The sequence below is a fragment of the Sander vitreus genome, chromosome 12 (assembly GCF_031162955.1).
Source record: "Sander vitreus isolate 19-12246 chromosome 12, sanVit1, whole genome shotgun sequence".
Taxonomy (NCBI): domain Eukaryota; kingdom Metazoa; phylum Chordata; class Actinopteri; order Perciformes; family Percidae; genus Sander; species Sander vitreus.
In genome coordinates, this window is record NC_135866.1 from 26,897,304 (window position 1) to 26,922,079 (window position 24,776).

At 41.2% G+C, this 24,776-nt stretch overlaps 2 protein-coding genes across 2 annotated transcripts; one reads left to right on the forward strand and one right to left on the reverse strand.

The window, feature by feature from the left end:
• Nucleotides 1–1,323: 1,323 nt before the first annotated feature.
• Nucleotides 1,324–5,832, forward strand: tmem70 (transmembrane protein 70). The gene is made up of 3 exons (XM_078264956.1): nt 1,324–1,709; nt 4,112–4,211; nt 5,199–5,832. Exons 1-3 carry the CDS (start codon nt 1,527–1,529, stop codon nt 5,633–5,635), a joined length of 720 nt encoding a protein of 239 aa, XP_078121082.1. The 5' UTR covers nt 1,324–1,526; the 3' UTR covers nt 5,636–5,832.
• Nucleotides 5,833–7,441: 1,609 nt separating this feature from the next.
• Nucleotides 7,442–23,362, reverse strand: LOC144527085 (dual specificity protein phosphatase CDC14AB-like). The gene is made up of 14 exons (XM_078264955.1): nt 23,317–23,362; nt 22,280–22,370; nt 17,776–17,851; nt 17,269–17,361; nt 17,079–17,158; nt 16,909–16,975; nt 16,475–16,537; nt 15,266–15,353; nt 14,766–14,996; nt 13,402–13,540; nt 11,394–11,622; nt 10,841–10,932; nt 9,131–9,271; nt 7,442–7,703 (listed from the first exon to the last, which is right to left on the reverse strand). Exons 1-14 carry the CDS (start codon nt 23,360–23,362, stop codon nt 7,655–7,657), a joined length of 1,485 nt encoding a protein of 494 aa, XP_078121081.1. The 3' UTR covers nt 7,442–7,654.
• Nucleotides 23,363–24,776: the final 1,414 nt, after the last annotated feature.

A 24,776-nucleotide genomic window follows, 5' to 3' on the forward strand; every position in this document is an offset into this window, starting at 1 on the left:
TTAGATGCCCCTGCTCATAATTTTACACCTTCCACCACTGAATCTCTCCTGTCTGATTCCTTTCTTTGCTACAATTTCTAAAGAATCATAAAGTTGACCACATTTCTAAATCTCTAATGTTTGGATCCGTAGCCTTCTGGGCTGCTGAAGGATACCAAACACATATTATGGAATAACCTCCTTAGCGGAGTTAATTAATCTGTCTGCCCTTGCACACATGTTATCATCTCTGGATTGCACCTGGCAAACAATGTGGCTTGTAACCAGTGCCATGCTGTTTACCGAGAAATAGTAAGTAGTTAACAGTTAGGCTACCTCATTAAAAAAGTAATTATGTTACTGATTACTTCCACCAAAAGGTAAGTTTGTCTAGGCGCTATGGGTAGATCAAAAATAGTGGTGAACACGCAAATAACAAATGATGATGATGTAATAAAAATAACAATTGTAATGAATTTTAAGCTAATTTTGCCAAACAGTAGGCTAATTAAAAAAACATCTGTATTACAGTAGTCTTATCACATCATTGTCATAATTGCTCCACACGTTGTCCTGTTATGCTATTTTATGTCACTAGGTGGTAGTATTTAGCCTTGATTCCATACAAAAAAAAATCCAAAATGGGGTCTACCGGAAGAGGAGGGACTTCGCCTCTGGTAATACCCAAGGGGGTAAGCCTCTCCCCGGGAACGCGTAGCTCCTATGGCGCCATTTTGATGCTACCAAGCCATCACCTCCCATTAGCATTCCATTGACTGCCATTCATTTTGACGACACTTTGAGAGCGAATAACTTTACATCTGAAGCGTGTAAAGACTTTATTTGTCCATTGTTTATTTCGAAAGAAACACGACAATGTATAAAAGGCTCCATTACCTTGTACCTCACGTTATGGCTCTGTAGCAGACGTTTTTATAAAATTAGGCTAACGATTGTGTCATAACCACGCAAATTACTGTCTCATAGTAGAGGAATTACCGTATAGTACAGGAGAAGCTCGCAGGCAGTTTGGACTTACATTAGCTGTTTAAGTTTAATTACTAATGTTAATTAGCATTTTAGTTAGCAATAATTAGCCTGTGTCCATGTTATCTCCTTACATATACCTACGCTCTCCGTCTCTGCAAGATTGGGAATGATTGAGATTTGTCTTGGCACAGCTACCAGAAGACTTCCAACTTTCAGACAGGTTGCTCACGTCACATTTACGTCGTCTCTCTCAGTTGGAGGCTGCGCAGTAACGCTCGGCGCTCACCGGAAAAGTGCTTCTAATATCCTTCACTGGTCTCCGTCCAGAGAAACGGGATCTGTTGGTCCATTCTATAATGTCTATGGTTCTCCCCTAATTAGAAATTCTCTGGTAATACTCGCCTCCGATACACGAGGTGGCGGCATGTACCTTTCATGCTAGTTTGTTGCCCAATATTAAACGAAGAAGAAGTAGAAGCGGAAGCAGAATCATAGATGTATAGCTTCCAGCGTGTGTGAAATTCACTGAATCAGTCAGGGTCACTAGCAAAATAACAATGTTTTCTGTGAATATTGTGCGTAGACTAAGACCCTGTGTTGTTGCTCAGTCCTTCAGTAACATTCACACTACGGCCGCGCGACACGGCGCGCCCTTTAACGTGTCTTGTTTCCGAGGAGTGAGTGGGAACCAGCTAACGTCACATGCTAACAGAAGGTCGTTCCTCAACATAAACAACAAGGTATTTAACTCCGATTTGACATTGTGTTTTCTTGACGGATACATAGCGTAGCTGGCAAGCTAATACTTAACATGACTAATGTAACGTTAAACAAAACTAGCTAGAGATTAACGTTAGCTTGATTAGCGTTAGCCGCTAAAATAACTGTAGTCTCACATTCATTACGCCTACAAAGACTTTTAACACCAGAGTTTTAACACCACAGACAACAGACAAAAGGTCTAATAATAATAATAATGAATTATGGTCTGTCACTGCATTGGTGCAGAATCGTCGTCATCTGCATTGCGAGGCATCGATGCAATGATTCATTTCAACAACCCTACAATAAACCATTGCAGAGGTGACAAGTGTGTGCGAGGACAGTACAGAGTCTCACATAAAAAAAAGCCATTACTTCACTAACACACAACATACAGTACATGCGGCCCAAAAAGAAACAAAGACTAGTTAGTTCTTGGCAGCTATGAAATTCCTTTTACCATCTAAGTGTCCTGTGTCTGCGACCAGATAGGAGTCGGGTATAAAATGTGTCAAAGCGCTTCATGTTTTTTTTTGTTTTTTTTAAATACAAAGCATAGATGGGAAGCCATTTGGAATGATATTGTGCCTTAAGGCACTGACACACCAAGCCGATAATCGGCCGTTGGACAGTCTGGCGAGGTCAGTGACTGTCAGGGTCTGTTCCGTGTGTTCCGTGCCGCCGTCCGTCCGAGGGGCCGTCGACCTTCATTTTGGCCGATTTGAGAGAGTCTCTCAAAATCTGACGGAAATCTTTTAAACTGACCTTTGTCGATCTGAAATGAAGACAGATTCAGCAACTGCATGGCCTATTTCTCGCTTAAAATGTTTTCAGAAACACGTTTCGGTGAACTATTTTAGTACAATATGAGATCGTATTCTGAGCGAGCCACCATAACAGTCTGGCTTTGAATTTCTGGAGAAACCAGACCCACGTGATGTAAATTATTAGTAAAAAATCAACTGGTACCACATAATCCAGTCATTTTATTGACAACGGAAAAGTTGTCGATGACATGAATGCAGTGGCAGAAGGTTTTAATAAGTTTTTTTGTAACAGTAGGCCCAATCTGGCAGGGGAAATTATACCGCCAGATGGGGGCAGTGTAGAACAATTTTATGGAGCCAGAAATTCTGAATCAATGTTCCTGAGAAAAGTGGGAGAGAATGAGATAACTGAACTTGTGAATAAATTGAAAAACAAAAAATCAATAGACTGGAATGGGATAGACATGACAATAGTAAAAGAAGTCATTTCAGGCATCGTAGTGCCTTTGGCGTGCATTTGTAACCTATCATTCCAACTGGGCTGTTTCCCTGACAAAATGAAAACAGCAAAAGTAATTCCACTGTTCAAGGCTGGAGATAAAAAATTATATACAAATTATAGACCGGTCTCACTCTTAACTCAATTTTCAAAAATACTTGAAAAACTCTTTTGTTGCAAGACTGGACTGCTTTGTGGATAAAACATAATCTATTAATTGATTGTCAATATGGATTTAGAGAAAGAAGCTCAACATCGATGGCCTTGATGGAACTTATGGAAAAACGTACAGGTTCAGTTGATGATAAGAAGTTTGCAGTGGGAGTGTTCATAGACCTCAGGAAAGCATTTGATACCATAGACCATGATATTATGTTGGAAAAAATGGAAAGGTTTGGAATCAGAGGTGTAGGTCTGGAATGGCTGAAGAGCTACATCAAAAATAGGAGACAGTATGTACAAGTGGGAACTGCCATGTCCAAGTTAGTTAACATCACGTGTGGCGTGCCACAGGGTTCGATAATTGGACCAAAATAATTCATTATGTATATAAATGATATTTGTAACGTGTCCAATATATTCAAATATGTCATTTTTGCAGATGATAGTAACATTTTCTGTACAGACGACTGTTTACAAAAGCTAATGGACAAGGTGACAGTAGAACTAGGTACATTGAAACTGTGGTTTGATGTAAACAAGTTATCTCTAAATTTGAAAAAAAACCAAGTTTATGATTTTTGGAAATCGCAAAACACATTTAACAACACATGTAAGCTTAAAGTGCCCATATTATGAAAAAAACACTTTTTCTGGGATTTGGGGTGTTCTTTTGTGTCTGTGGTGCTTCCACATGCATACAAACGTTGAAAAAAACCCATCCATGCTGTTTTGAGTGAGATACGGTTTCTGAATGTGTCCTGCCTTCAGTCTCCGGGTGAGCTGTTCAAAATCGGCACGGCTTGTGCCTTTTCTGCCGAAGGTCGGCCGTCTGGTCGGTGTATCTTCAGCTTTACAGTCATCACAACAGACTTCTGTCAAGACTAACAGAGTAGATAAACCCTGCCAAAGCCAGCTTTAATGGTGTGTTTCTCTCTTCTGTTTCTTTGATTAGGTGCAGTCCCACTGTCCGTCCAGCTGTTGTCTCTCTGCGGCGTTCCACTCCAGGGATGGGAACCTCATTTACACTGGCAGCCTGGGCGCTTCTATTCGAAGTAGTCACTTTCACCTTCTTTTAGTTTTTTTCACCCCACAGTAAATCCAGGACACGCATCCATACATAATAATGCAGATTAACTTAACACATGAGATGGAAAACCTTCCAGATGACAAGTAAAAGTCAAATGAGAATCTAAGACTAAGTATTTAAACCTTAATTTCAATGGGAAAATCATTTTCACATAGCCATTAACATCTATCTATAAATTCGAGGTGTGTGTGTGTGTCCGTGTTTGTGTGTCCGCATGTGCAGTATAGCAGCAGGGACGGGGAGTTTCTGCATCCCTAGAACTAGAAGGCTCATTGGTTGCTGTTCACTGGCTACCGGTGTCATATGCCAGAAACTGTTCATCCTCCAAAAACTGATGTGTACCCTACATGCAAAAACAATCATACATAGACACGTGTTAGATGAACGCCCAGGCTCTTGGGCTCTCCAGCACGTTGTTTTGTTGCCGGCGGTTGCGTACATTTCTCCGGCCCGTTCTGCACGCTGTTTAAGAGCGGCTTCACCAGCAGGCCGAGCCCAGCTTCATCCTTCCCCTGCCCGGGCCACATCGCTACCTGGATGGGTGACGGCTAGATGAAGAAAAGAAAAAAAAAAAGGGACACGCTGGATCTCTAGATGAGCCGCAACCAAGCAGTTGGCCCGTTGTGGACAGGCACGTGCTCCAAGCGGGCACTGCACTAGTTAGAAGTAGAATTGGCATTTGCCAGAATAATGGCAAACACAACCCAAATGGTGCATTCTGTTTACCAAATGTTCCCGCTACTCCACATGTTCCACCAAAACAAGTTCCTTCCCGAGGCTATTTTGCAGCGGCATCGCCATTGTGTCCGGCGCCTAGCACCGCCCAAGACGATTCTGATTGGTTTAAAGAAATGCCAATAAACCAGAGCACGTTTTTTTCCCATCCTTTAATGCTGCGTGGACTAGCCAGACCCTCTGTAACCTGGGTTCTCTGAATCTTCTCTTTTGCCAGGGGTGAAGATTTTTTGTTCCAGCAGCAGCGGGGCCAGCCTCTTACTCATGTCCGACATCCTCCTGAAGACCGGAGTCCAGGGCTTCGTCATGAAGGCCGCGATCTGTGGAGTCATTGGAGTCGCCTTCCTCATCCCCGTCCTCTTACATCTCCTCACCAAGGGCTACGTGGTGCGCCTGTACCACAACCGCAAGACAGACACCTACACGGCCATCACCTACAGCATGCTGCTCACTGAGAAAAGGAGCGTGTTTCACCAGAGGCAGGTCAGGATCCCAGCCGTCAGCAAGATGTTCACCAACTTCTACGCTGGCGAAATGGGGCTGTTCGTAAACCCTGACATGTTCCCCATTCCACATGACTACAACCACCTGATGGGCTACGATAAGCCCTTCAGCTTCGACACAGACGACATAGATAGACCTGATAAGAGCTGAACCACTGGGTTGATTGTGGTTTTAGTATTTGAATTATATCCGCAACTCCAAACTGCACAGTACATACACAAACATTTCAACTAGGGTGGAATATCCACAGGGGACTTTATTAATAACTCTCAACTAGATTTCCAGATGTTTTTTTTGACAATATTTTGACAGTTTCATGTTAATAAATTATAACGTCATTATCATGACCCGTTTCCTTTTATTGATTATTGTGCAGTGTTTCCTCTATGTTGATTTTGTAGTGGCGGCCCGCCATGGCAAAATTTCTGCCGCCACGGTATCAGAAATAGAGCAGACGCACAATGTAGTCGCGGTTGCCTTTTAAATCATCCTGTATAATGCACCCCCCATTGGCTGCCGCTCACATTGCAATTTAACATCAAGTAGAACTATTCAGAGGTTATTGGGCCCGTCCAGTTTAACTCCACATACTGTTGTGTTGATGGAGTTTATTGTCAAAACGTTCGCTTTATTCCGAGTCGACGATTAAGCGATCAGCCCCACCAAAAACGTCACCGCGGTGGGTCCGTTCTAATTGGACAACGTTCAACTTGTCAGCTCATAGTCCTGATATCAAACATCTAGAAAACAGTAAGTGAGTCAGTGTAATATTTCATTCTATACTTTGGGTTTTGGTTTCCCTAAAGGAAAAATGCAGTCCCTTTCTGACTTTCAGGACATCAATCATGACTGACTGCATGGAGGGTTTCATTCCCTAACTTCTGTTGTGTTTCCTCCTACACATCTTACTTTTTGATAACAAAATGCAAAAATGAATGAGGTACTACCACTGTCCAACTTCTTTAAAAATCAAGACTTTAATCACTAAATCTTAAACACTTGATGTAATCATGAATTTCCCACTTTCCCCCATTCTGCATTAACCAAGGGTCATGTGAATCATTTTTTCCATCATCAGCAACCTTTATTCTTCATTTAAAAAAATAATAACAATCTCTGCAGCCATGTTATTCAATTCAATACCTCAAGTGACTATTTTTCTTTCTTTTGAATCAACCCGTGATTCGACGAAACATTCCTAAAACATCAGCAGCAATGGTCAAACATAATCCATGACCAGATTAATACATTTCGTAGTTGTAACAGCTTTCAGTTTCGAAAACTAAACGGCATTTGCGTAGCACATTAGCATTACAAATAAATAAAACAAATATTTTCAATACATTCATTTTCCCTTTATAAATGACTTGCGTGAATGACCTTTTAGGCTGCCATAAGTATTGTTGGCAATTAAACAAAATCCAATGTTTCTGTGCCTTGTTTTGTTTGATCCATTTGATTTGTACTGACCTACAGTATATGCATATAACTGCTCATACTCAGCGTTCCTTGCTTGTTTAAAGACAAACATTTGCTAATGTTTTTGTCAAAAACATTTAATGAATGAAATCTATAGTGCGTAGTTTCTGTCGCCCCCATGAGGAATTCTAAGTAATGACAATAAAACTGTCGGCGCGTCTACATGATACAAGCCTTCCGTGATCGCACACCCCCTCAGGAGTAATGTGACCCGGAATTGGAGAGAATTTAACACTGGCAGCCAAGATGACATCTTTTACTGCCAATAGCATGCAGCTACATGCTACAATGTTAACGGCAGCAGATGACACCGAGCCGAGAGTAGAAAAAACTGTTGAAACCGGAGCGTTCAGAACAGTCGGAAATCGGATTGTTTTAGCTCACGGGGATTTCTCTGAAATACGTTTACCTCATTATTTGAGCGTTTTGGCCACGTTTATGAAAATCCAACATTATGACATTATATATATATATATATATATATGTATGACAGGAAATACGGAAAAGCATAATAGTTCCACTTTCACTTTAAGTTGACTCTACAATACTCTCGATTCTGTGAATCCCTGCAGTTACAAATAATCAAAACATTAGTCAAGGGTTGATAAAATGTTTAAGGCCTAGACAACCACAGCATGTTGGTAGCCCGGTTTATGACTTCATCATCAGTCGACTCGACAAACTGTGGAGTCAGTGAGTGGCAGCGTGCCTGGTGTGGAACAGATTCAGGCAGAAGGGACTGGGGAGAGAGTAAGAGAGAGAGAGAGGAATTTGCTTTAGAATTCTACATTTTATTGATCGAGGCTTCTCTTCTGTATATTTAATATGGAGGATGACATGAGAAATAATACACTTTTCTGTACAATGGTCAGTTAAAGGAACATGCTGACTTATTGAGACTTTAGCTTATTCACCGTAACCCCCAGAGTTAGATAAGTCCATACATACCCTTCTCATCTCCGTGCTGTCGTAACTCTGTCTGACACACCCACCACTAGCCTAGCTTAGCACAGATCCTGGAGGTAACCGTCTTCATCTAGCCTACTGCTCCCAATAAGTGACAAAATAACGCCAACATGTTCCTATTTACATGTTGTGATTTGTATAGTCACAGCGTGTACAAATAACAAGGTCACATGAGACACAGCCATCTTCTAACCGTATACATACTGGGAACTATATTCTCAGAAGGCGAAGCACTGCTACTTCTGCTACCTGGGCGGAGTGATTTGCTCGCAGCACCAGAGAAGCCCCGTGGTGAGGAGCAGAGGGTTCGCTCAGAGTTGGAGAAATATCACTCCGCCCAAGTAGCAGTGCTTCGCCTTCTGAGAATATAGTTCCCAGTATGTATACGGTTAGAAGATGGCTGTGTCTCATGTGACCTTGTTATTTGTACACGCTGTGACTATACAAATCACAACATGTAAATAGGAAAATGTTGACGTTATTTTGTCTATTACTGGGAGCAGTAGGCTAGATGGAGCCGGTTACCTCCAGGATCTGTGCTAAGCTAGGCTAGCTGTGGGTGTGTCAGACAGAGTTACGACAGCACGGAGATGAGAAGGGTATGTATGGACTTATCTAACTCTGGGGGATACGGTGAATAAGCTAAAGTCCCAATAAGTCGACGTGTTCCTCCAGCTTAGTTACCTGTTAGTGCTGTATTGTTTTGATACACTGCATTTCAAAAGTGCATTTTAAATAGGGCTGCACGATATAAGAAAAACATTTAGTTGCGATTATTTTGACTGATATTGCGATTGCGATATGATTCACAATATTTAGAAGGAATGATGATTTATGTAAGGGTTAATGCCCGACGAGGTGTCCATTGTCAGGTATTAATGGACAACGGGGAGGCATGAACAGTCCGTTCTCATTGTTTTTTTTATTTAAAAAAATGTAAATGATTATAGTGTGATTTTTGCGAGGATGTGTACCAAACAAAGATTTTTGTTCTTTAGTCTGCAGGATTGGATTTGTAGGCCAGGTTGTCTCTGCAGCACTACAATACATTCAGAAATGTTTGACACATATTTTGCCTTTAACAAATATTGCGCCCCCTGTGAGACTCGGATATTACACTAGTCCATATTGTGATTTTGATAAAAATTGCCATTAATTGTGCAGCCCTAATTTTAAATGGAACAAGAAATGGACACTCACCTTTTGATCTGTGTGGCAAAGGTAGACGAGCTTTGCACCAGCTTCTTAGAAGAGGAGGAAGAGGAGGGCAAGGAGAGGGGGACTCTGGGGGACTTTGGGGGTGGGAGAATGGAGCAATGAGAGGCCTTGGACAGGTTTAACCTGAATAAAAAAACATTTTAACAACACATTAGAACAGATGTATTTTTTTGATATTTTCCAAACCATTTAAATAGAATGCTAACCATCTTACCAGCATAATGTAAAAATGTGAGCGGAAAATTTGAACTAACAGGAATGACAGCATGTATGCAGGATGAGTAAAAGAGAAAAGAAATCACACCAACTGACTAATGAAAACACAAGAATAACTTTATGCTGCACATACAAAACATGACTGAACTGTATATGTGTCATAACTAAATATTTGAAAGGTTAAAGATGTAATCCTTAAAAGCCCTGCACACCCACAGGTGTTTTCACATATTCTGGGTCAGTGGTTTTCAAAGTGGGGTCCGGGGACCCCCAGGGGTCCTTGAGGGGGTTCCACGGTATTTCTCAGCAAAATGGGGAATAACTTATTTTCACTATAATTCCATCTATAAGTAACACAATGACAGAATGTATGACTATTTTGGTGATTGTGATGAAACATCTAAAAGCAAAAACCATATGAGGTAAAAAGGAATTTACTATAAATGACTATCAACACTGATTGGACATCCACATAATAGGTGGTGAATGTTTCCCTTTCACTTACTGACACGAGCGTGTCATCTAAACTCTCAGAAAGAAAGCGAACAAGTGTAATTCTCAAAATGGCACACTTCCTTTCACCATAACGACTACGTGCCTAACCCCAACTACAGTATAACTGTAGGAGCCACATATTGTATGTTGTTTATGGTCTCATTGATATTATTTATTGATTTTTATATTGTGCACTTGTAGGTGGTGGGCGTTTTCATCGCGGTTTGAGCGGAAGTGATAACATATTTGTTTGCTTCACCTGTTCACCTGTAGTCTGGCTATCACCAGACCAAGCTCAATCTTCTAAGATTGAACATTAGTCTGGGGAGTCTGCTCTGTATTTTCTACTGCACAAGAGGCGTGATCAACGGGCATAGTTCAAATGACTCTGTACGCAATTGGATAGTCCTTCAACCAATCAGACCAACGATCCGGGTGACATACTTTCATCAACGGGTTGCTGCGCTTCGGTGGCCGCCATGTTGAATGTAAACAAAAAGCTTCTCTATCGTCATCGTGTTAAACCCGCCAATAGCGCGCCAGGTGGATAAGCCAGTTTGTGATCCCCGCAGATTTGTAACGGAAGCAGGATAGATAAATGTACAGGTTTCCAGCCTGAGCTGCAGGGTGAAATCAAATCGCCAGCAGATCTGGCTGGGTTTACCCAGTCTAGTTCACCTGGGGGGGGGTTTGGGCTTTGACAGAGAGGGGGTGAGCCCGGGAGCGAACACTTTCTATTGACCGCCGCACTAACGCACTTATTTCGACTCACAAAATAACTTTACATTTGGTAACTGCAGTGCTAGTTGTATTTTACGTGTGGAGGAATAAATCATTGCAATACATTCTCGATAGCGTCACAGTGTGTTTACGCGCCATCTCTCAGTGTTTAGTCCCTCGCGGCAGCACTTTGTTGGACTGCTTGCAGCCACAACAATAACTCTAATGTTAAACAAAAACCAAGTTATGATCGAGTTGTACCTCGAAGAGGAGGAGGCCGATCTAGGTGGTCGTTTTCCCTTCAGTGCTTTCAGTTTGTCTCCCTGAGACAGACTGCCTTCAACACTGTAATTCTACACACACACACAACACACACACACACACACACACACACGCAGGAAGATTGAGAGAGAGAAATATCGATATGAAAAGAAAACATTTTTCAAGTTGAACTTTCAAGAAAATGTGAAGTCTGTTGTAAATATAAACCACTTGTCTGTTTATAGTTTTAGGTACTGCAATCCTCATTTACAGGGGAGCAATAATAAAGAGGCCAGAAAGTTTTATTCATTTATTTTATTACTTTTTTTGTTCAAATGTATTCTGCTACGTGTTTTGTTTAATTGTTCTCTCATGTCGTTGATCGCTAGTTTTATATGCATACACTGTACATTTGCTTGCATGTACATCTGTGAACATACTTTATTAGCGATCCATCAATGTGTAACCCCACTCTATATCATTTATGTATACATCAATAACACATTTATCACAAAAACAAAGATAAAGATGCCAGAAAGCTCCGCCCCCTCACCTCATCCAAGCTGTATGATTTATAAAGGGTGGTGTTGATTGACAGGTCGTCCATGCTGGAGAGTAGGTGGGACATGGCTTCCTGTTTCCCTCCCTCGGAGTCGGTGCTGTGAAGCTGCTGCTGCTGCTGACGCAGCTGCTCTAGCTGCTGCCGGCGACTCAGCCTCTGCTGGAGGAGCTTCTGTTTGGAGCGATGGACATCACCCTGGACCCACAAACTGTGCTGTTTCCTACACACACACACACACACACACACTTTTTGTCACTTCAGTCTTTCACACCGTCTGAAAAGGTGATGACCAGAAGAAGAGAGCAAATGGTGCTCTTCTCATCGGTGCCTACGCTGTAAATATCTTTTTAATTGTCCTTTTAACCTTCCATTCATCCTGGTAATGTATCTGCCTGTCCTTCTGTCCATTATATATAATACAGTATTAATATAATCTTCCCTATAGGTAATCTATTTGAAAAGAAGCCTACAGGACTCTGATCTCAGGAAACAACACAAGCTACCTGCCGTTCAGGTAACACACGCACGCACACACACACACACACACACACTGTACATTGACCTGTCAAATTTTTGAGTCAGGTGTGATTGCTGGTCGAAAGTATTTTTTGCGTGCAATAATTGATGACAAAAATGAAACACAGAATCGTCTCCTACATCATTTTAGCAGGACCAGCACAAATCACCTGACCAAAGGAAATTCTTATGGAAATAAGTGAATATCTAACTACACACTTGCGTCGTTTGTAACTGGCTAAACAAGCTTTGACACCGAACAGGACTTAGAGTCTACAGCCATGTTAGCGGCTCTGCGAAGCTGTGAGATACCATGCTCATGATGACAATGCAGCAGGATGGTGTATGTTAGATTGAGTCCAAATAAATGACAGTGTGTGTGTGTGTTCATGGTTGTGGCTGCACGATCCACACCTGTAACTAGAGCTGCAAAGATGAATCGATTAGTTGTCAACTACTAAAGTTAAAGTGCGTAGTTTCTGTCGCCCCCATGAGGAATTCTAAGTAATGACGACAACACTGTCGGCGCATCCACATGATACGAGCCTTCCTTGATCGCGCACGGCCCCCACCCCTCCTCCGCCCCCAACCCTCCTCCACGCAGTTGCTCGTAACCAAGGAGGACACGGAGGATTAAAAAAACATGATGGACTTTTCAGAAGAGGATCTTTGCTCGATTTTCTGCGCGCGAACGTCAAGAGTTTTGTGGAGCTGATAGTCTTAATTAGCTTTGTAGCAACTCATTTGGCTATTGCTTGAATGAAACGGATGTTATCTAATATATAATATAGTTTAAAATGCTTTAAACTAATCGCCAACAATTTTGATAATTGATTAATCAGTTTGAAAAAAAGTAACAACTCTCTGATTCCAGCTTCTTAAACATGAATAGTTTCTAATTTCTTTACCAAGTTGGACAAACCACGACATTTGCGGACATCATCTTGTTCTTTTGGAAACACTGATTGACATTTTTCACCTTTTACTGACATTTTATAGACCAAACAACTAATCCATTAATCGAGAAAATAATCAACAATGAAAAAAATCGATAGTTGCAGCCCTACCGGAAACCCGGTCCTTTCTACGCATGTGTGATAGTTGAGGTTGGGCATTGACCTCGAATGGTTAGGGTCAAGATAGTCGCATTTCCGGTACGGATTAACAGTATAAAAAAAAACAGCCGTATCTTTTAATCTTAAACTATAGTTGAGGCTGACAGGAATTACATTTTAATGTCTACTATCATAAAATGGAAATTTAGACCAGTTGGTCCCGCTGTAAAAAAGAAAAAAAGTAATGTCAAGTCATTCATCCTCTCAAAATCCCATGACAATCCATCAAACAGCTGTCAATGCATTTCACTCTGAACCAAAATGACTAGTCCAGAATTCTCTATAATTATCTTCAGAGCCATCTCACCAAGGTGAAAACAAGCCATGGCTGTTTATATTGCGGTGCCACAACTGAGACTGAAACTCACTCCTCTAAGAAGTTCTGCTGGGGACCAATGATGGATCCAGGCCGGCAAATTCTGTTCCACGCAATGGCCTCAGCTGCAGTGAACCGGAAGTGCTTCATCAGGTAGCAGCCAATCAGAGTGCCTGTACGGCCAAGGCCAGCTGTGATTGGATGAAATGTTTCAAAAGAGAAGGTTCGGAGTTACAAGTTTGAAACAAATGAAGAGAAAGAAAAGAAAAGACCTAGACTTGCAACACACTTCTCTCTATACATCGTGTTATTTTCTTTATCTGCGTTTTGACTGTCACAATCATCTTGGGCGGCGCTAAGCTCCGGACGCAGCGACGGTGTTTCTGTAAAATAGTCTCGGGAAGTAACTTGTTTTAGTGGAACATGTCCCCCTCCCCCGCAAAAGAAAACGCCACATACAATATTAAATGAAGTTCACGCATTACAATAACGTGAGCTATTTAAATTAGCTCTACTTTGTCCACAGCAATCCCACCAATCGGTCCCAAAACGTCCCAGTTAGAGAGTAAATGCCGTAAACATATTCTTTGTAAATCTTTACAATCATTCCCAGAAAGAACCAAGCAGGCCTGCCTTGTTGCACGACTCAAATTGTACAAGATACAAAAGGGCGTAGCTTGCTAAATCAAAGTTTGTTGTTGTTTCCAGAAGCAAACGGAGATCGAGAATGGCAACTATCCTGGAAATGTTCTTCCGTTGTAGCCTGGCTCCGCCGTCCTACGTACTTCCGCTCAATTTTCATTTTTCCTTCAGTACTCTGTCTGGGTTTGCGGTATATTCTTGGGTTTTCTCCGGCCAAATATTTACCGGTCCAATCAGCGAACAGAGGGAGCGGCTGAGAACGATGGCGATGAGGTCGTGCGCTGGTTTGAGTTGTAGTTCCGTAATGGCGGCGGAGAAAGATGCGAGCGAAGCCATTCGGTCCGTTGTGGCAACGCTGCCGAATATCCAGAACTTAAAGCCTGAGCAAGAACAATCTTTACTGAGTTGTGTTGGTGGCCATGATGTTGTGGCCCTCCTCCCCACGGGGTTTCGGGAAAAGTTTGATTTTCCAGCTCGCTCCGTTAGTGGTGAAGGAGATGGCTAAGGCGAACGCTAGCGATGCTAAGCCGATAGTTGTTGTTGACATACGTCACGACCAAACGTTAGCGATTGGTTATGGCAGATCCAGAGTGGCTCTAGGCAGATCCAATAGTTTTACATTTCAACAGAGTACCTGCCTTCAAGGAAGTTAACACTTGTCAATGGAGAGTGGCCAGACTCTCTGTACAACAAATGAAATGTACGGTAGTGACCAGGCTACTTCTGTTGATCCAGACTACCAAAAAAAATCAATACACACAAATCCACTTGTACCTTTACAGTGCACAGCCACAGCTCCTTCAGTACTTTCGCACACGTGCAGGAAGCGTCTGATGATGAGGTCAGAGGGCGTGGTCCCATCCAGAAAGAAGAGGTCATGGTGCTCAAAACCTGCATCCTCAAACTGCCTGCTGTCATACAACTTCCTGTTTAAACGGACCACGGCTGTGATGCCATTTTGGCAAAAGTATGGAAAATACGCCTCTGGTGCGTGGAGAGGATAACCTGGAAAACAATCAATTCGATTTTTTAGCACTGAGGAAAAGTAGTTATACATAATAACATGAAACATTTCCATTCAAATAGTCTGTACCTGACTAATATAACAAACAATTCAATGGTGGTTAAAAATGTCATGGGGACCTTTGTTCAGAATAAACCTTCCCATGCTGACTTCAAATGAATTAATTTAATCAAATCTGGGGTGGGCCCTTGGGGAAAACATTTTTAACCCACTGGTTTGGAGAAAAAGTTTTAGATGGAATCTGACTCACCGTTCTCTATCTTACTGTGAGCGTGAGGACTGCTGAATGCCAGAATCTTCCCTGGAACGATCCAGTTCATATCCCCGTTTTCTACTCGCTAAAAACACAGAGAGAAAAGAAGGAGATGCAGTGTGTGACTGAGGCACTCCCATATGTGTAACATAACAGGTAACGTAACAAACGTAACGAACGTAACATGACTTTGCTCAGAAAAGGAGCTCAGCGTAAATTCTTTCAGGAAGACTTCTAAATTTCATCCACCTCTCTCGCTTCCTAAACTGTTTAGCTGTTTCGGGGCGTTCACTTTTCAGTTAAACCAACCAGAATTGGCCATGAATTCCACGAGCCAATCACAGCATGGCATCCCTGCTTTAAATCTCTTCTTCTCTCTGCTGCTGTCAGTTGTTAGCCTAGAAATCTAGACGCACCCTATTGGCAGCAAATGTAATTTGCAGCCAGGGTCAGTCTAGCAACTCTCCGTTGGCTTGCGACCTGGAAAAACCAAACTCTAGTCAGGCCAATCACATTGTGTATAGAGTCGGTGGGCGGTCATAACATAATGACGGCAGAGTTGTGACGGTTCCGCGTGAATTTCCTGCTACTTGACCTAGACCACTATGTGCACTAACTGTAAATTGACTCTTTACTACCTTCAGCATTTATATAGACTGTCTATTCATGTTTACTGTGTTATTACTGATCTACATCACTAACTAAACCACTGCACTAACTGTATTTTGACTCTTTACTACATCTCACCAGTGATATAGACTGTCTATTCATGTATATTGTGTTATTACCATATAACTTTCGCATATCCATCGTCTTACTTACACCTCACTTTGCGCCGGCTTTGTAATGCCTACTTCATCTGCACTTTATGTAGCATATTGTATTCTGTATTCTTGTATTGTATTGAATGTGAAACTGTATGTTGTCTTGCACGCTCATGCTTTTCTTGGCCAGGTCGCCGTTGCAAATGAGAACCTGTTCTCAACGGCCTACCTGGTTAAATAAAGGTTAAATAAAAAAAAAAGGTGATGTTAGCCCCGCCCTGAGCTACAGCTACACCGTCTCAACACATTCAATGCTCCTCGTCTTTCACATAAATCTGTAGTCTTTTATTGTTACATGCAATGACTTGGATGTTTTTTAATTGTGTCTTTTAACTGTAATGCCAGTGGGTCTGTGTGTGTAGTGACTGTGTACCCTCCTCACCTCATAATGTTCATATTCCTCCACATCGAAGTTTTCAAAGTCAAAGAAACCATGCTGTAATGCCTGGATGAGAGACAAAGAGGACAGCGGATTCAGGGCATTTATTTATTAAATAAAGTATGACACTGTGATGTAATTTCTCTCCTCATGACCCTTGTTTTTGTCTCTTTTAAAATAGAAAAGTAGGCCTAGTTGACCTCCTCTTGGCTCTGTTTTCAGGCTTTAGATAATCTAGCTGTCACGGAAGGGTTATCGGCCAATCACAGGTCATGTCAGAGACAGAGAGCTTTCCTATTGGCTGTTCTGCCTGTGTTCCCCTCTGTGCCCAAAGAGGGGAGAGGGAGAGCTGCAGGAAGATGACTCACTCTACTTTAAATCCTGGTGTTTTTTGCTGCAGCTTTAAGTAGTCCCTGTGGCTTTGTGTTGTTGTTTACCTTGCGTATTCCTTGTAAGCAGTCGAGGACGGTGAGGTTGAAGGAGCACTCTCCCGCTGCTGCATCCCTGTGGGACACACACACACACAATGCTAAATAGCCACAATAGCCGCCATAGTGTGTGTGTGTGTGTGTGTGTGTGTGTGTGTGTGTGTGTGTGTGTGTGTTACCTGAACGGCAAGTAGCCTGTGTTGTTTCCTGAGATCAGAGTCCTGTAGGCTTCTTCTGGGCTTCTTTTCAAATAGATTACCTATAGGGAAGATTATATTAATACTGTATTATATATAATGGACAGAAGGACAGGCAGATACATTACCAGGATAAATAGAAGCATAGAAGGACAATTAAAGAGATATTTACAGCGTAGGCACCGATGAGAAGAGCACCATTTGCTTTCTTCTTCTGGTCATGACTGGTGTAGTGGACCAGTCTCTTTCTAGACAGTGTGAAGGACTGAAGGGACAAAAAAAGTCCAAATCAATGGAAAATCCGTAACAACTACACAACAGCACACATGATTTAACTGCCTAATGTTGTCCACATAGTATGAATTTACACCAGCTTTATTTATGAAAGTGGGTTAAGTCTCCGCCGCCTTAGATCTTCTATAGCAGGTATGTGATGAGAAGGGCCACACTGAATCAGCGGTTGCAGATTTCCGCAGATTTTAAGCAAATTAAAAAAATATATATATATACAACTCAGAATGTTAAAACATCTCCACCCTTAAGAAGAAAAACAGTCCAAAGAAATTCAACAAATTCTGTAGATTTTCATTCTGGATCTCACTGAAAACTAAAAAAAAAAGGAACAAAGGTCTGATGAGTACTGCCCTGTATGTTTAGTGCAGAGCTCTGCATCTGTTACCTTCAGCTTCTTATTGACTTTGCAGCAGTATCTGTACAGCATGGCCAGGTTGAGGGGCCCAAAGTCTGCATAGAAACTGCAAAACAGAGAGAAACAGATGAATGTGTGTGATACACTGTACTTTAAAAATTATACAATTTCAATTTATGAAAGCCCTGCACATTGAAATATTTGCTTTTCTAAGTATAGACCCTATCCCAAATTCCCTAATGTCCATATGTGTAAAGAAAAGTTTATCAGACGTGGCTCCTTGGTTATGTTTGTTTAATTAAACTTCACAAAATAAAACTTTAGACAGATGCTTTCTAAGAGGATGGAGGAATGAAGGGGAGCCTTCAATCCGAGAGTGGGCTTGTGAGATAGCTAGAGCGGCAACGTTTGAAAAAATGTCATATCTACTTGAGCTTTCTGAAGGGCTCCTAAGAAGCCATGTACTGTGTAGAGGCCTATTTTATGTGCTTATTGTTTTGTCATTTATATAATATGTTTATTTGGTTTACAGGTGTCCATTTTGTTATTATTTTATTGTATTGTATTGAATATTATGGTTATTTCATCTTGTCATAATTTTTGTCTAAAGTGGTGATAACAAGTGGGGGTTCAGGGGGGTGTATGCTTTGTGTTTTATTAAAAGCAAAATAAAAACTGTAAAAAAAAAATATATATATATATATATATTATTTATTTATTTATTTTTGTATTTATTTTTTATTTTTTTTAACATATATATTTAAAAACATATAAACTCTGGAGCTATTACTGCCCTCAGACATAATAATCTCTTTTTAACATAGGAAGTCGAGTAATATGTAATATGCACCAGTGACAAAACATACTCTTCCTTGTTTCCGATTCTTTTCATGAATGGCAAATTATTTTTGGTTTTCTGTGTTTTAATGTCACTCCAAGAACAGGGAAAGGGTCGACAACAAAAGCAATCAGGCTCACACTGAGTTCACCTCTGTAATATTCTGGGGAACGTGGAGTGTCAAACATTATCTACTGTGTTCATTAGATGTAAATGGTAGATTGGAATGATTGCAAATCCAGTTTGAATGGCGTCATCCAGTGTTCGTCCTAAATCTCTTTCCATCACGAGGGCACAGCCACTGATCTCATCTTGACCTATATCTTACACTGGGATCAAAACCACTGGCTGAACATGTAAGGGAATGCACGGGCTGCAGTTACAGACTGGAATTCAAGCGACTGAATGAGTATTTCCTCATCAGTCTGCTTCAATATACAGTTGTGTTCAAAATAATAGCAGTCCAACATCACTAACCTCATAAATCAATTTTTTTGGTAGAAGTGATATTTCTACATGGCAAATAATTTACTAGTAAGTGTTGTAGAGTCATAGAAAACCAACAGACCCAACAGTCATGACATGCATGCTGCTCATTCTGTGTAATTGAATCTGTAATTGAAAGGGGCATGTTCAAAATATTTAAGGAAGGAAGAAAGCAAATGGTGTGCATGCTGGTTATAGTGCATTTCACACTGAAATACTCAGCAAAATGGGTCGTTCCAGACATTGCTCTGAGGAACAGCAGACTTTGATTAAAAAGTTGATTGGAGAGGGGAAAACATATAAAGAAGTGCAGAAAATTATAGGCTGCTCAGCCAAAATGATTTCAAATGCCTTGAAATGGCATCCAAAGCCTGAACGACGTGGGAAAAAACGGTCAACTACCATTCGAATGGATCGAAGAATAGCCAAAATGGCAAAGGCTCAACCAATGAACAGCTCCAGGAAAATCAAAGAAGACTTAAAGTTACCTGTGAGTACTGTTACGATCAGAAGAAGGCTATGTGAAGCAAAGCTATCAGCTAGAAGCCCCCGCAAAGTCCCATTGTTGACAAAAAGACATGTACTGAATGGGTTGACATTTGCCAAAGGACACATTGACAGCCCAAAAGAGAAACGGGGCAACATTCTGTGGACTGATGAGAGCAAAATTGTTCTTTTTGGGTCTAGGGGCCGCAGACAGTTTGTCCGACGACCCCCATGCACTGAATTCAAGCCACAGTACACTGTGAAGACAGTAAAGCATGGTGGTGCAAAAAATCATGTTATGGGGATGTTTCTCATACTGTGGTGTTGGGCCTATTTATCGCATACCAGGGATCATGGATCAGTTTCAATACATCAAAATACGTGAAGAGGTCATGTTGCCTTATGCTGAAGAGGAAATGCCTTTGAAATGGGTCTTTCAACAAGTCAATGACCCAAAACACACCAGTAAGCGAGCAAAGTCTTGGTTCCAGATGAACAAGATTGATGTTATGGTGACATCAAAAATGCTGTTTCTGAGACAAAACCCAGTAATGCAGAGGAATTGTGGAATGTAGTTCAATGGTCCTGGGCTGGAATACCTGTTCACAGGTGCCAGAAGTTGGTCGACTCCATGCAACACAGATGTGAAGCAGTTCTCAGAAATAATGGTTATGCAACTAAATATTAGTGCATGATTCAAAGTAAAGCAAACCCTTGAGACATTTTTCAGTTCATACAGTAAATGTTTGAGTTTGTAAAGAACAGCCTAACATTCCTTTTTCTTCACTTTCTGTAAAGGTATAACACAAACTTGATCAATTTTGGTCATGTTTTGATTTGGAATTGAATGTGCAGTGTTCCCAATACATTGATATTATGGAATTAAAAGCTATTCTAAGGATTTTGAGCATTATTCACTTTTTGAACACAACTGTACTTTACACATATTACTGTGCCATACAGGCAGGGGTGATTCCAGGATTTGTTAAGTGGGGTGGCAAGGGGGGGACCAATAATTAGTCGGAGGGGTAATTATATCAGATGACAGCATAGAAAATCTGCTTAGAAATAAAGGAAATATTGGATAGGATAGAACATCATTATTATGCTAAATAAAACACCACATTCATTATTTTCACTTGTTTTTATCCTAAACAAATTGTATATCCAAATACAATACAGACTTTTTAGGCTTATTGGTCATGTGACAAGGACTGGGAAAATTGGCAGAACATGCAGCCAATTGATAGCACTCTAGCCCAATGGATTGGGGGGTGGGCACCATAGGGGAGGAAGCAATCATATTTCAGAGGGGGGGGGGGGCGGTGCGGTGCCAACCTGTGCCCCCCTTCTAACCCCGGCCCTGCATACAGGATCTTTTTTTTTTTTTTCTAACTGAGAAGATTTTCCTATTAAATGCATTATTTGGGCCAATCATAAAGGAAGGCAAGAAGGAAAGAGGGAAAGGATGACAGGGGTGTGATTAAGTAAATTAAATTGAATGGATTAAGACTTCCATCTTGGCCCACTGTACTTGAATGTGTCATGAGTGAGTGAGTGCTTTTTAAATCTTTTTGCAAGCAAGGCAAGTCTAACCGATTTTTGGATACGGCAGAGATGCTTATTAGCAATGGTCTGTTAAATATCACGTCTAGGACACTAAAGAGACTGACAGCTTCAATCATCATCGAGGAGTTATGATTATCATCATTGCCAGATTAGATTATTGCAACAACCTGCTTTGCAGATGGTCAACTCCTCTGAATAATAAATAACCTGTAAGCTCTTCATCCGGTCATTTCACATCTTCATGGCAGGATATTTTCAGGATAAAGCCTGACATCACCTTCCACTCTGTGTGTTGTCATTCTCAAAATCCCTTAACTACGGGAAACAACAGCCTTCGAGCTAGCAAGCTACACGTTGAAAATAGCAAGTTTTGAAAAACATTTGGATGGTGCAACAAAGCAGGCCTGCTTGGTTCTTTTGGGGAATGATTGTAAAGATTTGCAAAGAACATGTTTACGGCATTTCCTCTCTAACTGGGACGTTTTGGGAGAGATTGGTGGGATTGCTGTGGACGAAGTACACACAGAGATACACTGGTAAGAGCTAATGAGGTTTAACCATGTATCCAGCTAATTTAAATAGCTCACGTTACTGTATTGTTTGAACAATTAGCTTAATTCAATATTGTATGTGGCGTTTTCTTTTGCGGGGTGCAAATGTTCCACCTAAAACAAGTTCCTTTCCGAGACTATTTAGCAGAGCCACGGTCGCTGCGTCCGGAGCTTAGCCCCGCCCAAGACGATTGTGATTGGTTTAAAGAAATGAAAACAACCCAGAGCGTTTTTTTTTCTCCTATCCCAGAATGTATGTTTGGTGTAGCCAGACCTTATTCCACAGCGCTGTGGAGATAGGTCTGGCAATGTGAGACTAATTTACATGAACTCAACGTCACTGACAGAAATAACAGCACTGCTCACACCCAAATGACAGCTGATATGAATTTGCACACGACACAGGGAATACAGACTTAGTTATCAGAATATTCCAGAGCGCTTGGATGATACCTGCTGATCCTCAGATCTCTGATCAGGCATCTCTAAATAAAGTGTTGATTCATCATAAATTCTTCACTGTTTTGGTGCACTGCTGTGTCACCAGACCTGATTAAGAGCACCTGCCAAAAGCAAAGAAATGATTTCTGTATCACTGCCTTACCTCTCATATATGAATTCCTCATCCACGCTGAAGTAGTGTGTGTTGGCTGTATTCTTTGGTTTGACACGCAGAGTGGTAAAGTACAGCCGGTCTGTTGTGTACAGCATACAGACAGACAGACAGACGGACAGACAGTTAGTCCTACAGTGGGGGGCGTTCGGCAGCTCATTGCTCTCTGTCATGGCGCACTGACAGTTTAGGAGCCCTTAAAACGGGTGCATTGAACACCCTGTTGTGTGTGCAAGCGCTTTGTCCTTTTTATTACCACGAGTTTTACAGACATGTCTCTGCTGATTGGGTATCACCTTTGAGGACACAGCCAATAAGCGAGAGAAAAACGTGTCAAAGCAGATGCACACCGTTTCACACCGTTCCGAGGAAACAGGTCCTTCAACCAGGAAACCGTAGCAAAAAGGTGCACACCAGATTGAGATTGAACATGCGCTCCCGTGCGTTTCCTGTGTTTTGCCTAGAGGGGGTCAAAGGTCACATGTCGCCACTGACAGGCGACCAAATGACACGCTCCGTGTCATTGATTAAAATGACCTAACCCTAACAAAATAATATAACATAGGTATAGTTGATTTTAACATTTTGATGCTGAATATTACAAATCATATCATCAACCGAAAGTGGGAATGTTTTAATTCAATTGAGGTGATGAATAGCACCTTGTGAAACCTCCATATTTGAGAGGCTAAAAACAGGATGTCCGGCCATTTTTGCTGTGAGAAATGACTTTAATGATTAATCGGTTATCAAAATAGTTGGCGATGATTTTTTCTGTCGAACCACCCCCCCCCCCATCCCTTGCTGCTGCAACAGTGTGAATTTCCCCATTGTGGGATTAATAAAGGACTTTGAATCTTGAACCTTGAATCAATGCAGCTCTATTCATTATAGCTACCCAATTACACCTAACATCATCCTAACCTCACAGGATTGATGTAGGTGATATTTGTGAACAACAAGGTTTATAGTTAATTATATATGACTAGTACTTATTATAAAATGCCATAAAATCATATGTAACTTACCTTTAATGAATTCTGACGCACCAGACTGTTCATATTCCTCTGCCATCTGACTCTGTGATTCCTAATCTCCGTTTTTGGATGGGTGTCAAATATAAAAAGTCTTCTGTTCCAGTCTATAATTGTTTTTTATTTCTGGGTTATCTGTTATAAGGCTGCTTGAGATGTGTCCAGAAAATCACGAGTTCTGTAAATATCACAATAGCAGGTCCCTTATTCAGCTTCAATGAACCTGTCATTACTTTAACCACACGTGTAAAAAAGCCTCCAAAGTTGAATAAAAAAAGCCGACCATTCCTCTCCTCCTGCTCGTCAGATGGCTTTTGACTCTGTTTGAATTGAATAGTTTCCCCCACATGAATTGGTAAGCCCCTCCATGTCTTAATTTCAATGTTTTTCCTGGAATATTCGAGCAAACGGTCAGAAAAGCCGAGGACACGCACCAAGCTGTCCAGAGTCAGAGTGAGTGCTAATCTCCCTGCTGCTCTGAACATGCTCGGTCACACACACACACACACACACACACACACACACACAGACACACACACACACACACACACACACACACACACACACACACACACACACACACACACACACATAAGCACAAGTCATAAGCGCGTTGTGAAAGCCTGGTAAAGGCTGACTCATCCATGGATGAGGCTATATTGTTGTAATTCCTGATTAACTGCAATGTCAATTTACATAAACAGTATATATTTCCATATTGTAATTATGTTTATTCCCTCCAGTCTGCCTGTTGAACTCACATCATATTTTATGATGTTTTATATTTTCAATTTAGATTTATTTAGATACTGTAATAAGACGTGTTCTACAGTGTAAATAAAGTCACATTATAATAACTTATTTCTAACAGCAAACACTGCAGAATGACTTGCCTGGCCTGAGGAATGTAGTTTGCTCCTGTCACCCAAGGGTGCGGAGCCAAAGCCTAGGTGCCAAATGTCTGAGCTCCCTGATTCCCGGCTGAGCTGTGAGTTTCACATGGGGCCAACTACATGGGTACTTACATCACACAGTTGGACAAGTGTTTGAGATGGCGATGGTACAGTAGGTGTTGAATAAAAGTCACTTGTTTGTAGAATGGCTTATCCTCCTACAACTTCCCTGTAGGGACGTGAAGTAATGTGATGATCGATTGAAGTACAATCATAAGACATAATGCAGATATGTGCAATGGGACACCCTGGTAATCAATTTATAGCTTGTGTAAAGGGGCCCAGACAAACAATAATACACATTATAGATACTATCATACTGTTTGGATAAAAAAAAGGAAACATGTATTATACAATATAACTAACAACCTACAAGAACATTACATGTCGTACAGGCATTCATGGTGCACAGAAGATGAATTCTAAGGAGATGAAGATCCTCTAACGTTTTCTGTAGCAGCACCATCAGGTTAACGTTTCACTTATTCTATGAATTATAAA

What these genes read in the sequence shown, in the direction of transcription:
- tmem70 (XM_078264956.1), top strand. Translation starts at nt 1,527, where the DNA reads ATGTTTTCTGTGAATATTGTGCGTAGACTAAGACCCTGTGTTGTTGCT. An exon ending in TCCTCAACATAAACAACAAG is followed by an intron (nt 1,710 to 4,111) that starts GTATTTAACTCC and finishes TTCTTTGATTAG; the next exon opens with GTGCAGTCCCACTGTCCGTC. An exon ending in CCTGGGCGCTTCTATTCGAA is followed by an intron (nt 4,212 to 5,198) that starts GTAGTCACTTTC and finishes CTCTTTTGCCAG; the next exon opens with GGGTGAAGATTTTTTGTTCC.
- LOC144527085 (XM_078264955.1), bottom strand. Translation starts at nt 23,362, where the DNA reads ATGGCAGAGGAATATGAACAGTCTGGTGCGTCAGAATTCATTAAAG. An exon ending in GAGGAATTCATATATGAGAG is followed by an intron (nt 17,852 to 22,279) that starts GTAAGGCAGTGA and finishes TCTGTTTTGCAG; the next exon opens with TTTCTATGCAGACTTTGGGC. An exon ending in CAGCAGAACTTCTTAGAGGA is followed by an intron (nt 11,623 to 13,401) that starts GTGAGTTTCAGT and finishes GTGTGTGTGTAG; the next exon opens with GAAACAGCACAGTTTGTGGG.